The sequence below is a fragment of the Lytechinus variegatus genome, chromosome 7 (assembly GCF_018143015.1).
Source record: "Lytechinus variegatus isolate NC3 chromosome 7, Lvar_3.0, whole genome shotgun sequence".
Taxonomy (NCBI): Eukaryota; Metazoa; Echinodermata; class Echinoidea; order Temnopleuroida; family Toxopneustidae; genus Lytechinus; species Lytechinus variegatus.
This window is the reverse complement of record NC_054746.1, coordinates 34323035-34340974: the sequence shown is the minus strand read 5'-3', so window position 1 is coordinate 34340974 and position 17940 is coordinate 34323035. Positions and strand designations below refer to the sequence as shown.

At 35.0% G+C, this 17940-nt stretch overlaps 1 protein-coding gene across 1 annotated transcript in view; it reads left to right on the top strand.

Annotated features, from left to right (window-relative positions):
- LOC121419094 (transcriptional adapter 2-beta-like) overlaps positions 1-17940 on the top strand; it is a 60674-nt gene that overhangs the window by 151 nt on the left and 42583 nt on the right. Inside the window, exons 2-10 of the mRNA XM_041613402.1 lie at positions 42-148; positions 3403-3462; positions 7295-7392; positions 8075-8166; positions 9790-9846; positions 10770-10873; positions 11153-11225; positions 11837-12004; positions 17056-17166. Of these exons, the coding sequence (XP_041469336.1) occupies positions 42-148; positions 3403-3462; positions 7295-7392; positions 8075-8166; positions 9790-9846; positions 10770-10873; positions 11153-11225; positions 11837-12004; positions 17056-17166 (870 nt within the window). The remainder of the gene's footprint in view (positions 1-41; positions 149-3402; positions 3463-7294; positions 7393-8074; positions 8167-9789; positions 9847-10769; positions 10874-11152; positions 11226-11836; positions 12005-17055; positions 17167-17940) is intronic.

Genomic DNA, 17940 nt, shown 5'->3' with positions numbered 1-17940 from the left:
CTTATCTACTTAATTAACATTTTACATTATTTTTCTTTCAGAGAGCCCCCCAAGATTGTATTGCAACTACTGCCAAGAGGAGTTAAAGTCCTTCAGTGTGAAATGTTGCGACTGCTCCGATGCCGAGACTTTCGATCTTTGTTTACAGGCAAGTTAAAAATAGCACAGCAAGTCGGCTGCTTACACTTTCAAGGTCAACGTCATTAAAGCCTATTTAAACTGTTGTTTACTGCAATATACATGATTTTTAAATAAAACATTGCCAATAAATGCTTAAGAACGTTGCTCCCATCTTATTTTAGGCTTACATATTGAAGAGCGGCAACGCCATTGTGTGTAACATGGTTTTGAGTAAACGGTATAAGCTTAGTGGTGGTGTTGTGTGTGATCTTCACCCATCCGCCCAGGGCATTCTTCCATACATGTGCGTTGTGCTACACACAAACACATGTTCATTGATAACACGTTGTGTGTGTACTGAAGCCAACGGGGGTCCGTTTTGGTATTCATTTCCTGTTGGCTCACACTGCCTTGCATGTTGTACTCGACATTGTTCAATGTTTTATGAAGGGGCTTGCAAAGGACAATGGTTGTACAGCAGTACCAGTGCAATGTATTATTTGTAGTTTTATTGCTGTTGCAATCTGATGCTACATTGCTAGCCTCTCATGCATTCAGTAATTCCCTTTGTCCCCTTTGTTCAATTAACTGAGTCTTATAATGACTAAGTCCAGATCCAGGCTCAATCAGCTGAGATGTAGAATCTACATACCGGTATTTTGTTTAAAATCCATGGTTAATAATATAGGCCTATGGAGTCATTTAAATTTCAGTGTTTATCACGAAAGGCTAAATTCTTGTCAGTTGTCTTCTTTATTAGTTTTTTCTTTGATTAAAAATATTCTTGCACTCATAATTTACAATTGAAATTTTACTTTCATTTTGGAATATTTTTATGTCACCTGCGAAGCAAAGTGAGACTATAGGCGCCGCTTTTCCGACGGCGGCGGCGGCGGCGTCAACATCAAATCTTAACCTGAGGTTAAGTTTTTGAAATGACGCCATAACTTAGAAAGTATATGGACCTAGTTAATAAAACTTGGCCATAAGGTTAATCAAGTATTACTGAACATCCTATTAGAGTTTCATGTCACATGACCAAGGTCAAAGGTCATTTAGGGTCAATGAACTTAGACCATGTTGGAGGAATCAACATCAAAATCTTAACCTGAGGTTAAGTTTTTGAAATGTCATCATAACTTAGAAAATATATGGACCTAGTTCATGAAACTTGGACATAAGCTTAATCAAGTATCACTAAACATCCTGCATGAGTTTCACGTCACATGACCAAGGTCAAAGGTCATTTAGGGTCAATGAACTTTGGCCGAATTGGGGATATCTGTTGAATTCCCATCATAACTTTGAAAGTTTATGGATCTGATTCATGAAACTTGGACATAATAGTAATCATGCATCACTGAAAATTTTGTGCAAGTTTCAGGTCTCATGATTAAGGTCAAAGGTCATTTAGGGTCAATGAACTTTGGCCGAATCGGGGGTTTCTGTTGAATTACCATCATAACTTTGAAAGTTTATTTGTCTAGTTCATTAAACTTGGACATTAGAGTAATCAAGTATCACTGAACATCCTGTGCGCGTTTCAGGTCACATGACCAAGGTCAAAGGTCAATGAACTTTGGCCGAATAGGGTGTATCTGTTGAATTACCATCATAACTTTGAAAGTTTATGGATCTGATTCATGAAACTTGTACATAAGAGTAATCAAGTATCACTGAACATCCTGTTCGAGTTTCAGGTCACATGATCAAGGTCAAAGGTCATGCAAGGTCAATGAACTTTGGCCATGTTGGGTTTTTTTGTTGAATAACCATCATATCTCTGTAAGTTTATTGGTCTAGTTCATAAAAAGTGGACATAAGAGTAACCATGTATCACTGAACATCTTGTGCGAGTTAGAGTAGTGTTCAAAGTCAGCACTGCTGCTATATTGAACCGCGTGATGCAGGTGAGACGGCCAGAGGCATTCCACTTGTTATGAAATGTAATTGCCTGTCAAATAATCCTGAATATGTGAGGATTCTTGTATTAATTTTTTCTTTTTTTTTTGGGGGGGGGGAGGGGTCGAAAGTGTCTCCTAGTAGATATTACGTCTAGTTTAGTTGGCAATTGGCATGCATAATGATAATACATAAACATTAATTTAAACATTAATTTGTATAGCGCAGCTTTTATATGGATATATTCAGCTGCGCTTGTTCAGGGCTCATTTTCTACACAGCATATTTTCTTAACTAAAGAGATATGTTTTTAATTTTGATTTGAAGAGAGCCATGTGAGCTACATGTAGAGTACCCGTCCTTGTGACAATGCAAGGATTTATAGAGTTGTGCAAACTGTTTAAATTCATTGAACAGAAGTAATTTTTTAGCAGTATTTACAATTAATGATTACAGAATTTTCTGTTTTATGATATGTAGATTCTAGATTGTGTGAAATTCAAAGAGAAAAGATATTTTTGGTTTTGTTCTGTCATGTGAAGTACCTGGACATCAAAATCAAACCCCATCATATGACGTGTACTTTTATAGCTTCATATTATTAAATGAAGGCTGGAATAGGGAAGGGCACTGTACATGTAAGAAGGCCAATTAACTCTAGTTTTGTTGACCCCTATTCCCCTTCTCACCCACCCAACTTATCAGTAATGCTTTTTGGAAACTTTAAAATGAAAATGACTTTTTAGTAAATTTGTTTGATATTGATCAAAGTTGGCAGTACATGTATGTTCAGTAGGATATATCTTAAATGCCAAACTTGATAGATCTGTAAATTATTAAATTCTACTGGGGTCAGTAACTTTTGAAAGTATAAGAGCAATATAACCAGAACATGTAGGGCCTACTTTTATTATGATGTTTGTTCATTTTTAGTCAAGGTCAGTTATTATTGTTGAGTACACAGAAAGTAAACAAATGATAATATAATAAAAGCTTATCTCCTTGTGGCTTAGTATTTCGAGGTTGCTGTGAGATTTGTAGAAATTAGTAGTATGAACTGATCACTGAAACAAAATTATTAATAATTTTGTAATTCTTGTTTGGAATAGGAAGCAGCCTGGAGATTAATAACCTACATACAGTGTAGTCCAGAGGGAAAAGGAGTGATGCAAAATTGCAAAATTTAGTAAATTGCCTCTTCATTTAATTTCCTGACATGTGTGCCCTGTTTTTCAGCAATTACTATTTTTTTAGGAGTTACAAAAAAATCCCAAGTTGATCCTCCTCACCCCCATTTTAAAATCTTTACAAATTTGTATACTCAAGAACCCACAAGTTGTGTACTTTGTTTAAGTTATTATTTCAATGTTTTACCAACAGTGTTTTCGTGCTGGAGCTGAAATCGGTACTCACAAGAGGGATCATGGATATCAGATAATGGTATGTCAATTTATTTTTTTATAGTTATATTGAGGGTTGGCAAACAAAAGGCCTTAACAAATTAAAACAAGTGTTTTTCTTTTTGAAAAGTGGAGTTAAGTAACAATGTAACATGTTGAAGGTGTTCCTGATTATTTGGTATAATTGGCAATCTTTCAGGTATGAGAATGATGAATCTTAGATCAAGAAATATGGTTCTATCTCTTCAAATTGCCATTTTTTCAGGAAGGAGTATGTTAACAGTGTGATGTTGTGGTTATGGCTTCTATTGATTTAACCTTAGATTTGTGTGCAGAGTTTGGACTGATAAGCGCTAGCATAAAAAGTTGTGTTTAAATGGCCCAGACTGGTGTGTTTTCAGTAAATGATTAAAATGGGTCAGTGAGCATGAATAGAGGGAATCTTTAGTCTGAAGTAAACATTGTTTGGGGTGGGGAGAAGGGGCGTTTTTACAAGCATTTAACTCCTTGTTCAGACTGTTGTGTGTGGGGAAGAGAACTCCCTCCTGACCAAAGTTTAATGATCCCCTTGTCTTGTTTTATGGAGTCTGTGTCCAAGCCTCATAGGGAATGTATTTTTGTAATCTTATGTATGAGCTCATTGCCACATTCAAATGTAAATTATCTGTGCTATCATTTGACATGCAAAATTAGTCTCCAAGCTCATTGAACAAGGGGTTTTGGTCAGGGACAGATCCAGTAGTTTCCAGGGCAAAATTAGTCTCCAAGCTCATTGAACAAGGGGTTTTGGTCAGGGACAGATCCAGTAGTTTCCAGGGTGGGGGGTATTTTTTGTACAGTAAAAATAATGAGCCCCCCCCCAACAAAAAAAAAGAATAGATAAATATAATTGAAAAAATAAAAGGTCTTCACTTCCAAATAATGATGATTTGTCTCTGGAAAAAATTGACAAGGAATGAAATGGTTCACACTTGTCTGTGCATGAAAATTTGTTGTGGGGAAAAAAAGGTCCTCACTTGCATATATATGCACAACATATTCCCCTAACAAATATTTCTTATGGCTCTCAAAATGGGGGCGAGTAGGGGCAGGCCGGATGTGCCCCTTCCTGGATCTGCCATTGGTCTTCATGACCATTGGCAGATAACAAGATTTCAGAACATTTTTAATTTTGGGATTCTCCCCTCAAACAGTCTGAATGTGGGGTTAATTACCCAGTGATTTCACGCAACCTATGTTCACTCATGCATGAGTGATGTGTCATGAGTGGCTTTGATTGTGAAGTGTTTTATTTTTCTGTAGTGCTTTGTTCTCAATTAGTTTTGGTGAACCACAAATACAAACATTTGTGTGTTTGTGTGGGTGTGTGTGTGGTAAAGTTTGTCTTCAATTGTGTTAAGATTTTATGAAATGTGATCTGTAATTAAGCCTAGTACTATCCTACTATAAACCTGAATTCAGAATTGTACTTTGTATTTGTTATCAAAAGTAGTAATAAAAAAGTCATTTTGATTAAAGGAAACCTAACTGCTTATTATCATCTCACATTGTTTCTTGTTTTTACTTATGCTAGAATTTCTGTTCAGACACCTGTGACTTTCGGCTAATACTATTTGAATTATCAGAATATGATTACTAATATTAGGCCCTAAGGTTTAGAAATATAGAAAAGAATGGGATGTAAAGAAAGAGAAAGAGGAAGGGAGAGAGACAGAGATATCAAATAATCTAAATATGTTAGATATATGAAGCTGTTTTCCATTTGTATAATGCTCTCACAAATAACTATTCCTGATGCAATAAAACTAAAGGCAAACACTTGTGAGTGGTGAAGTTGCATTTGGAACTTCACTCAAGTAACTGTACCTGTGTATTTTGATTGTTGCATTAAAATCCATTTATGCATAAATGTACAGTACACAATCAATTTTTGTATGATGAATATCAGATTTCATAAGGATGGTATATCATCAGAGGGGATTTACACTAAGGACAATAAGCTCAGTACATCAATCAGAGGAAATCTCTGCTCATATTCATCAATCATGTGAGTTAGTATTGTATAGTATGTGCATCTAGAGAGTGAGAATCTAGGAAACAAGTAAGAGGGAGAAAATGGTGAAGAGAATGGGGTGAAGGGGCAGGTGGTGAAGTGAGAGGGGAGGGGAGGCAAAGGTGTGTGCGTGGTGAGAGGAGAGGGGAGAGATGGGAGAAACAGAATGAGAGAAAAAAAGTGGATTATAAAAGAATCTATTGAATGAGAGTAGCAGGGTTTCAATAATATGACACTATAAACAGCTGTTAGCTCACAATTCATGTTTTATTTACATTTGCAAGTTTCTTTACATACTTGTAGCGTAGTGTACAAAACAGAAATCAGTAGGCGATAATTGAAAGAGAGAGATCACATGGAGGAGGGGGGGGGGGAGTACATTACAGACATTTACAGGTGTTTGGATATGAGTGGTATATGATATATCCAGAAAGAAATAATTACATAAGCCTACACTGTACATTTAGATATAGAGAGGGGCCATCTACCGTACATGTATTTCCATAATGAACAATCTCCAAGTATGTTAATGCCTGTTTTGGACCACTCAAAGCCTACCACATGTCACTGATCGTGTGCATAATTCATCTCTACTCTCAGTATGAAAATGCATTTAATATGAGAACCTGGGAAGGAGTAGGCCGCCCACTCCATTCATAGTCTATGAAGGCTCTGCAATCTATTCATGTACGTTGTCATGATCAGTGTCCCCCTGCCGTGTGTATGTGTAATTTACCGGTATTAATTGATTCGCCCACTGTGAATGTGTACATTGTAGGGGTGGATGAGAACTTGTATTGTGTATGAGGTATGAATGAAATAAATGATATTTGTTATACTGTGCAGCATGTTTTATTGTAAAATGTGTTGATTTTGTGAGGTACATGTAAGAAACCCCAGCTGGGAAAAAGTGATTGATTTAAATACTCCATACATGTATTTTTATTCTGTACATTCTTTTTTTTATATTGTGCTTTCAAGTAATGTACAATATCAATTCATTTAAATGTTTTTTTTTACAAAAAATCAGTACAATTAAAGCACACTTTTTAAAATGATTAAAACCAACATTTTGAAGAAAGTTTTTAGTATTCAAATTCAAGACGTACACGTATTTTCATTTTTATTGTACCTCTAAAGAAAACAATTACCAGGTACATGTACACATGATACATATTGATCCATAGCAATTTCCTTACAATATTATACTGCATCAAGTACAAAACAAGTACACCACTACTGACTACATTACATGTACATGTGAAGCTCCTGAATTGCCTTTTTTTTCATTACTTCAATGAAACCCTTGATTTTTAATGAAATGTTGATCAGTGTTGCCATGGTAGTTATTGCAAAGTTACCGTGATAGTAAATTCAACAGGTTTACTCGCTTGTATAGATAGAATCACTGACTTCCCCTCTTTCATACGTAATTTGTAATTTTGGAATACAGGCCTTAAGTTTATTGGGGGCATAGCCAGCGGGCACACTGTCATATTACAGCACAAAGTCAGTTTGTTAATACATGTATGTCATGGAATTCTCTGGGTTTGCACTTTGGTAGTCCATATTCCAGTTACTCATAATTTTGTATAGAACTTATTGTATGAACATTTTTTATGAAATGATCAGCATGGAAATCTAAGTGAAAACATACTATGAATGTCAGTACATGTAAATTATCTTTCTGATATGGAAGGGACAAGTTGGAAAACATCCTTAACATTTATAGAATCAGTAGGATTTTATGATTAATTCTGATACTAATTAAATATCTATTTTGTCAATTTTTCTGTCAAATTATTATTATTTAATGCAGGATAATTCTCTATTCCCTTCTGGAGGGAGAAGTAATTGGAGCACAACAGAAGAGAACAGTTTGCTGGATGCAATTGAGTCATTTGGCTTTGGAAATTGGTAAGAAATGCTACAAAGGGTTTACTTGTGATTTCATGTCCTAATCCCCCATGATGATTTGTCTGGAAATTAGAGGATCAGGAGAGAAAAGTTGTATTCACTGTAAAACATTTTTTTAAAGATACCTTATTGTGTCAATTTATTTAGGCTGTTTATCTTCATTATCGAGGTACATTATTTTATTAAAATCAATTACCATGATTCAATGTTTTTTCACTTTGTTGAATATCTTTCAGCTCATATCCATTTTAAAATTGAAAATCAGTATTTGCATAAAGCTTTTTGAAGATTCTCATATTGCCTGCCTTCCATGTTACATACTGTACCGGGTAGCTATCATGTATATCTTTATGTGTATTTTGTGAATTCACATAATTCTCTAAATTCATTCAAACCACTTGTAACTGTGATTTCATAATTTAGCTCATACTCATACAGATTTGTGATGCCATTCTATTCAAGTAAGGGAGGTGGTAGCGCAATAAATCATTTCTCATTTCCCTTTAACAGTATTGTTTACTGCTTGATCTACATACTTGTATGCCTGTGCATGAATTTGTGCTATAGTCTCTTTGTATATGCGTAATTGAATTTTTTTTAGAAGAGTAGAGCAGGAATATATAGACCTTGGTGAAGTCAATTATTTGTTTTGGTATTGATTTTCTGATTTTATTCTTCACAGGGATGGAGTTGGTAACCATGTAGGCTCCAAGACAAAAGAAGAATGTTCTGACCATTATAACACTTTCTATGTACAGGGAAAGATTGGAAATGGTAAGTAATTCATCAACTAAATGTTGATGAGAAAATCCACCCTGTATTCTATATACTGGGATTTTAAAAAAAAAATAAATTATGACATTAGAGCTCAATAATATAACTGACCTTCCTGGAATGATTTGGCTTAGTTTCCTACTTCATGTGAAAAATTCTAAGGCTCCTGAATTACCATGAGTTGAGCCATTCATGAAATGAAATAAGAATGGAGCTAAATGTGGGTCAGATGTACCAATAGGTCGATTACCTTGTGGTATTGCTTTCCCCTGGAAAAATGAAGACTAGAGATAAAGATCTTACATGAAAAAAATTATTAAAAAGATTGCCAGGATCTTAATGACTGTTCGATTGAAGGAATAGATAGCTTGTGCAAAGCATCTAATGCTTAGCAAGGGAGTGGAAGAATTGTCAGAAAATCATGGAGCGAATGTCAACAATCGACACATTATTGGAATGGAAGGCATAAAGCACTTAATTATATCCCTTTGATATGAATACTGTCTTCATTTTGCCAAATCACAATATTACAGTAATATCACAAATGCCCATCATTAAAGGACAAGTCCACCACAACAATAAGTTGATATGAATAAAAAGAGAAAATCCAACAAGCATAACACTTAAAATTTCATCACAATCGGATGTAAAGTTTGAGAGTTATGACATTTCAAAGTTTCACTTATTTTCACAAAACAGTTATACATGTATAGACATCCTGGCTGGTATGCAAATGAGGAGACCATGATATCATCCACTCACTATTTCTTCTGTTTCTTATTTTGAATGAAATATGAAGTATTCTAATTTTCTCCTCATTGTCAAGTGATACACTTTATTCCTTCCTGAACGTGTGGAATTAACATTGTTTAATGCTATATGGTTCAGTAAGTTGGTCCTTAATGTCAAATCTATAAAAAATGAAATATTGTGTAATTCAAACAATAAAAAAACAAAAGAAATAGTGAGTGATGGACATCATCGACTGACTCACCTAGTTGTGCATATCACTGTTTTGTGATTTTAAAATGTCATAACTTTCTTATTTTACATCTGATTTTGATGAAATTTTCAGCACTATGCTAGTTTGATTTTTCTCTATTTATTCAAGTCAGTATTTTCCTGGGGTGGACTTGACCTGTAAGAACATTCTTAACCCCATGCCTACATGTATATGCTTTAGAATCAAAGTTAGTTCAGTATTGTAGTAGTTTGATTGGGCTTTTGTTAATTGGTGGCGGCCACAGTGATGCAATGAAATACAGCCAATGCACATCTTTTACAAAAAAGGAAGAGCATTTGCATCTTCATTATAAGAGAAGTGACTGCAACAAAAAATGAATGTATATATTAACATTTCTATCTCTTTGAGGGATGTAGTATTTTGATGTGCCATCAAAATTTCAGGCTCACATACTGTAGAAGCTTCATTTTCCAGTTGTTTGCAAAGTTTATCACTCGTAACAAATTAAGTTTGATGAAACAAATTATTGTGATTGGGTTCACAAGATTTGCATGTTGAACTAATGACTTTTGGTAAGTATACATTGATTGTATAAAATGAAAAGAAAGTTTGATAAGTGTTTTTTTTTTTAAAACCACTTTTTCACCCTTTTCCTGCAGCGACATTACCGGAAACCCGTTCTGTCAACTTTATAGACCACACAGGGCCAGTAGATGGTAAGTCTACTCTCGTGGATTTCTGTTTTTTTTTTTAATCTTTCAGCCAGAAAATTATTCTTATATGAAAATTCCTGTTGTGGTATCAATTTCTAGATTAAAGTATCACCAAATTGACTTTTTTTATGAATAAAAGTTATGTGCCAAATAATTTTGATACCGAATACTATTAATTCCTGAAAACTTAGCAAAATAAGCATGGTATTTCCTGCCAGGTGACCAGTCTTTTCTCAAGTAATAATGATAAAAATACCATCTTGCTTAAAGATACATACCAGTGTTGGTAATGATCTCAAAATGAGATTTGAACAGAATCCAATAAATGACCACCTAAGTGTTTGTATGTATGAATAGAAGATATATGCAAAATGGCTCTGGAAAAACATGTGTGAATTGCTGAGAAATAAGCAAAGTAAGCATGGAATTCCAGACTATTTAATACACTGCCCACACAGTGATCATCAGTATTATCAATATTCAGCTAAGATTTCATGATTTCACAAAGATAATTTTATTTCACTATACCAGAACTAGATCTATGATAATATTCTAGCATTTAATCTTGATTTTAAAGACTTTCTCAAGAAATAATTATTTCCTACAACTACTTTCTTTCACCTTTAACTGTGTTGACGTTCTTGTGTATGATAGCTTTTCAGCAAAGATTTCATTATTTCACAAAGTGTGAATTTACTATTTTTAGCCCGACAGCGATATGGTTACAATCAGCCTTAATTATAAAGATTTTCTCATGCAATTATTGCTTGCTGCACACTACTCATGTTTAGCTTTAACTTCTCAAAGCCATTAGCAGTATTACTTTTCTGTAGGTGAGGTTTCAACCTTACTACATCTCTAGTATTTTATATAACTTCTTGCTTATTAAACCGCTCACTGCATATTTTGTATCCTTTTTGTTTTAGGGCCATTATCTCCTACATTAGGATTAACATTCAAGCCCGTTGACCTGACGATAGCAGAGCAACAAGAACTATGCTACATGCCATTAAGAGATGACTTTGAAAGGGTAGGTCAATAAAGTGCTACATATATTTTTTCTCAGCATTTTTATTCATATGAAAATTCAGTTAATTATATTACCGGATGGCATCTGCATCAACAGACAACATCCTTTTTATTGATGCCATAAGAATAATTTATGGAAAGAATGTTGTGTCATTGATAGAGCAATAGCCAGCCAACTAAACTAGCATTTTAGTCAGCAGGTGTTTGAAATTCAAATTAATATGGTGCTTGATGGACCAAATAATTTCTTATTGCCCCGTTTGTTTTTGTTTTTAACCAGGAATTCGATAATGATGCAGAAACTCTCATTAGCAACTTAGCAGTAACATCAGAGGATGATGAATTAGATATATGTAAGTATTATGACAACAGTGTAAACAAATATGTAATACTTGTATCTGATAGGGCATTCAGATATGAGATGTGATTAGTCTCGAGATAGTCAATAGTCACATGATATCAATTACATGGTCAATTATATGATACATAAATTGCATCTTTTGTGAATTCACAGGTCAGTCCACACAAACATTTTAGTATGTATAGCAGTAGAAATGTTACAAATCATGAAACTTAACCATTAAAAACCCGACCACCTTGACAATTTAACTTAACAGGAAATTCTTTGTTCTGTTCATAGAATGTGCCAAGTTGCTGTCAATTCAATCATTTCTTTAAAAAATATACAATCAGTGTGATTTTTATGCTTTTTAGAGATTTTTTGGGGGGGATCACACCTACTAAATTGTACCCAAAAGATTGCAACTCAATCTAAAAAGTAGTGAGAACAAATTTTGGCTGCTGTGAGGTATGAAAATGAAAACAAAGATGAATATGAACCTGTCACCTATTGTTTACTGGTCAGTGACAAACCAGAAGCTGATGAATGTATATCTTTATAATTTAATTGATGTTCATTGAAACAGAATGTGTTTACAGCATCCCATTTTCTGTTTATCTACAGCACTCAAGCTAGCTCATGTAGATATGTATTCAAAGAGATTAAAGGAGAGAGGTAGAAGGAAAACAATAGCTAGAGAGAATGGTCTTATCAACGCTGCAGTATCAACAGCAACAACAGCTCCACCTGGACCTCCTCCATCTTCATCATCACAAAAACAAAAGTCAGCTTGTAAGTAGGATGTTCAGGTTTTGATAATGACCATTTATTTATACCATGTTTAAAGATAGACAAAATTACAACAATGTTCATAGGTACAATATTACAAAACATAATACAAGGCTCTGAATGAGCATAAACCCGTAGGTAGGGCTCCCTACAAGTGAACAATTAAGAATCGATCATCACAACGAGATATCCAAGAGTATGTAATATCATTATATGCAAATCAAAACAAATAAGAAAGAGGTTATGAATACTCAATTTAAATATGTTTATAGATTTAGTGCTGTGATACTTGCTCTGTGATGTAAAAGTGCTAATGGTGCTGCTGTACGTATTAGAAATGTCAAAGGTTTCTGAATAAACAAATCTTCAACAAAGATTTTTTAATTAGAGGAAGCTTTTCATATTTCTCTGATAGTGTTTTAAAAACAGTTTGATATGTAACAGCATGGTTGAGATGCTGCTGAGTCATTGAAGATCTCAATTGGCTCTTTGTGTACTTCACAGCAACGAAGGAGCACTCAGTAGCTGTCTTCTTCTCTGGAATGACTAAAATTAGCTTCAGGAGAGTGCATCCTTGAGATAGTGATTATGGTCCTAGTCCTCAAGTGTAACAACCTTTAATAGGCAATGTCCACTTTCTATATATTGGTTGTAAGTTTAGAAAGTGGCTTTCATCGTCTATATTAGTAGGGCTCTGTGGTCATACTTTGAGATCAGTTTGTCTGCTTCATGATAGTTGCAGGTTTTGGATAGCAGCTACCAAAGTTTTGCGTACCCTTTATACCCGTCTTGTTTGCCCTCTTATTAGAATGTGAATAAAATGGAATCAGAGAAAGGGTTTATAAAAATCCTGTTATAGAGATGGGGAAGGTATCGCTGAAGGAGCGCTCTGGCATCAAGAGTGCAACTTTGCGGGGGTAGTCTAGAGAGCTTGATTGCCTGGCGAGTTGGGAGGATTCGACATCCAATGAAAGCTGCTCCTTGACTTGCTAAGGGGGATTGTCCCCAAAATTGGTCTCCTCCCTTAACGGAGCGCATAGAGCCAGTTGCGTAGCTAGGATTTTTTTCCGGGGGGGGGGGGCACTGGGGGGTCCTTGCTTTTTCAGGGGGGGCACCAGCCATTTTTCCGGTGTGTGTGTATGTGTCCACAAGGGCTGATCCGACTTTCGCCAATAGGGGACGGGGCCCGAAATTTTCTTCACCTATACAGTGCGTATCAAAAAAAACGGGACAGATTTGAAAAGTCTATAAAATTTTTGTTTCAAATAATGATGTCTATATTTTGGTGTTAATAGATGCTCTAAGGTCTTATCTTTGAAATGCAATTTAAAAAAATAAATTTTATTCATGCTTGAGCGAACACAGGACATTTTTGTTGGGGGTTCAAAAGAGGCTTGCGCCAGAATTGCAGAATATGTGTAATACAATGATCAGACTTCTTGCTAATCAGGAGACTTCCTCTTGACCTTTTCATTATCTGTGCCACAATTTTCGAATTATGCTCTCAAATTTCATTTACAAAGTTATTTATTTAATTGAATTATTTCGTTTTTTCATTTAATCTTCTCTTACCTTTTAATTTTCCTTCATAAGTAACTGAGAAAAGAAGATTTTTTTGTCAACCCAAGCAAGAAGATTTGAATGATTAATTGGGAAATATTGTGATTATTAAAATTGTTTTATTATGTGAAACAAATAATGTTATGTACCTTTAAAAGACATGAATCTATTTTTCAATGGGTCATCAATTCCTTGACCAAGTTTAAAGGGGAATCCAGCCTTGGCCATAAAATGTTGTGTTGGGAAGGAGAAAAATAAAATAAACAGAATGGTGAAAGTTTGAAAGAAATTGGACAAGCAATAAGAAAGTTATAGCTGCTTTAAAACTGAGATCACTAATACTATGTAGATTTCAAATTGGCAACTGGGTAAGTAAATTATGACAAGGGGCAAGGACAACTTTCCCATAGGCCATGTACTTTATCATCAGGGATTTGTGGTTTTCTCCTAAGTACCCATTCCCCTGGGGCAGTAATCTAAATATAACCCATGTAGTATATTGTTTTATGTCCTCATGAAAGAAAAATATAATTTGAAATAAAACTTTTGGGGAAAATGACATTTTAGCCATAATATGTATTGGAGTACATGGAAGAGTAGTCCTTGCCTTACATCACTATGACATCCAATATGCGGCCAATTTGAAATCTCCATGGGTATAGTGATTACCAATATTTACAACTTTTAAAAATTCATATCTTTCTTTTTGTTTGTCCAATATTGTTCAAACTTTCACCTATCAACTTGTCTGATTTTTCTTTTCCTTATAAAAACAAGTTTTTATTTGGGTTGGATTCCCCTTTAATTGCTTGACAGGAAATACAGGAAGGGGATTCATGTCTTCCAATGACAATGGTGTATTGAGTCAATTTTGAAGGAGCTAGATATGGCAGATCGGGTAAAATGTATTAAAAAGTTGTGAGCGAGCGAAGTGAGCACGCAAATATTCCCACTTTTTTAATTACAATATCAAATTTTGTGATAGATTTTGACATAATATTCAGAAAATAATATCATATTTTACCTTCTATCTGTCCTTTTATTTCCTGTCCACTTTTTTTTAGTCATGATTTTTTTTAATTGGGGGGGAGCAACCCGAGCGCCCACCCATCTGTGTGGCTTTGTTCAAAAGGCACCATAATCTTTGTAGCACATAATGAAAGGATTTGAATAAAAAAATCCATGCTCTCCCATAATTCGGTTGAAAAAAAAAAAATTTTAGCTTGAAGAAGGAATATTCAAAGCTAACAGAGAGCATATTAAAAAGAAATAACTGTATAATTCAAGAAAATAAATAGATCTGAAAATGAATTTTGACCGCATGATTTGAAAATTATGGCAAAGATAATGAAAAGGTTAAGAGGAAGTCTGCTAATAAGCAAGAAGTCCGATCATCATATTACTCATATTCTGCAATTCTGGCGCAAGCCTCTTTTTGAACCCCCAACAAAAACGTCCCGTGTTCGCTCAAGCATGAACGAAATTAATTTTTTTAATAGCATTTGAAAGACCAGACCTTAGACCACCTATTAACACCAAAATATAGAAATAATAGTTTGAAACTAAAATTTTATAGACTTCAAATCTGTCCTGTTTTTTTTGATACGCACTGTATATCAGTCACTTGTCATATAACAGTCAGTCATAAACATAAAATAATCTCATAAGCCTTATAAAAAGTGCGAGCGCGAAGCGCGAGCGAATTTTTTTTTACTTTAATGTATTTTTTCCTCAAATTTAATTTTCTGGGCAATGTTATGTGTGATCCTGAAGATTCGTATGTACCCCCAAGCGCGAACAGAAATTTTTATCAACTGTTCTAGCATTATCGAAAAGGGACCTGTTAAGGACTGCTTACAGTTACCCACGAAGACGGTATATATTTCAATAATGCGAGCGCGAAGCGTGAGCAAATTTTTTGACATTCCGACCTAAAAAAATGGTCATTCTAAGCACTTTTTGTATTAATTAATGGGATAGGTATGTAACTAAACAATTGATGCGAGCGCGAAGCGCGAGAGGAAGAAAATTGAGATTTTAGACCTAAAAGCGGGACACTCTATTCATATTTTGTAAGTCATAAATAGGATATAGTCAATTGGGTATCATTAATAATGCGATCGTGAAGCGTGAGCAGACAATTATTGATATTCTGATGTAAAACTGGATAATTTAAGTACATTTTAAATAAAGAACATGCACGCTATCGCGCATGTTTTATATTTAGACCTAAAATCTGGGCATTCTGAATACATTTGTTTAATGGAACATTATGGAATACACGTAGACAATATGAACTTGGCAAATCAAATAATGTGACCACGCAGCGTGAGCTTAAAATGCTGATATGTAGACCATAAAACGGACATTTTACAGAGCACTTAAATTTGTAAATGAAATTTAAAAAATAATGAAAGCTCGATGTCCGAGCTAAAATATGTTCTGCATATTGACTTAAAAACTCGCTCCACATCAACCTATTGAGCAAGATACGAATCCCATCGAACAGGCAATTATGGCGTGAAGTGCCAGCAAAAAATTTATATAGTAACATGAAAAGATTTTTTTTTAATTGCAAGTCTTCCCCTCACATTATTTCATTCACTCGTCTTCCTCCTCTTATTTTCCTCTTCTTTTTTCTTCTCTCTTTCTTCTTTTCCTTTTTCTTTCTTCTTTCACCCTTTTTTATTTTTTTTTTGCTCTGCCAATTTTTTCTGGGGGGCACCTGGGGGGGCACGTGCCCCCCCAGTCCCCCCCCCCCGTAGCTACACCACTGCATAGAGCCGCTGGGTATGTATGTCCTTGTGTGCAACTCATGGGCTGACCCGCAAAACTGCCCACAGTCAAGGTTTGCTGTGCAGCTCTGACTGCTATGAGCAGGACCTGCAGCACTGGGGGAGTCACCCCTGGGTGGGGCCGTGGCACTGGTGAATCATGAGAATCACTGGCGGCTCCCCTTTGTGTGGATAGGCTCTCACCTGGACGATCATTTCAATGCTCAGGGACACCATTGGATACGGAGGATATGGAGTTTGGCGGAACGAGTTCATACTGCTCTAAAAGCATCATGAATCATTTTTTATGAAGTGTAACACCCAAGACTCCAGGCAAGAAGAGGCAAGACTGCCTCAATCTTGGGGGCTTATGTTCTTGTGATCCTCCTTATTCTTCTTTGTGGGGGGCTCCTCGGTAGGAGAAGAAGGTACAAGAGGCTCCGGGCCTGGTTGAGACTCCTTGTCAGCCACCGTCCTGGGGAAGTTAAAAGCAAACTTTGTTTGTTATTGTTACAATTCATACTGATATTAATTCAATCCTTGCCACACAATCTCCTTCGTTCCATGTTCAAATAAACATTTTGTAAAGAAATGTGTGTTTTATGTAAAAGTTATTTCAGATAATTTCAATGGTCCTTTCTGGTTATATTATGAATCAAACAAAAATGAACAAATCTTCATCGTTTACAGTCAATTTTTCCGTCTTCTTTTGATTTCCAGCTCAAAAACGCAAGCCTTCCAAGGAGGAGTTAGAGTTCCGAGAGAAGCTGAGACCATTAGTTAGATTCATCCCTACCACAGACCTTGAAGAAATGTTTGATAATATACAGAGTAAGAATCATACTGTCTAATCCATATCAATTCCCAAATTTAAGTATCTTAGGAGATGTTATAATCTTGTGAAATGTTCTTTTGAATATAAATGTGAAGGTATAGGACACATCCCAGGTATGTTATTAGGATTCTTTCCAAAACATTGATCTACTTTTTCACTTTTTCACTTTTAACTTTGACTCGAGTGACAAAGATAAAATGATTTGGCTCCCTGGTTGAGTTGGTTTGAAATTTTTGAAACATTCTAGCTACTTTTCCCCTTTTAAACTTTGATTTGAGTGAGAAAGATGAAATTTATATTTTTGTGAAACAACTTGACATGTGGATTGATAAAAGGCTAACTTGTTAACCACAATTTTTTACTGGCAAGGGAGGAAGTACATTCTAAGAAACTCTAAGAATATTTCTAGTTAAGTAGTAACCATTTTTAAAGAACAACAAATAGTGAAAATGCACTGAATAAAACATGTTTTAAGATTTAGATATTCAATAATAAATTGATCTTTTCTATGTGTGTGTTTGAGTTTTTACAGACATGTATCAATCAGATATGGTTATTTACTTTAGGGGCCAACCTGAAATGTCACCAACTAAAACTAAAAGACGTGATTGGGCTTGAACCTTAAACCTAAACAATTCATAGCTTCCACACTTAGCTTGAATTAAAAGTGCATCCTACAATGCCCAGGTCTTGTCCTGCCCTCGGTTTACTTGGTGATTATTTTTATTTTTTTAAGCTTTTTCATTATTAAATTATAGCTTTATAATTTT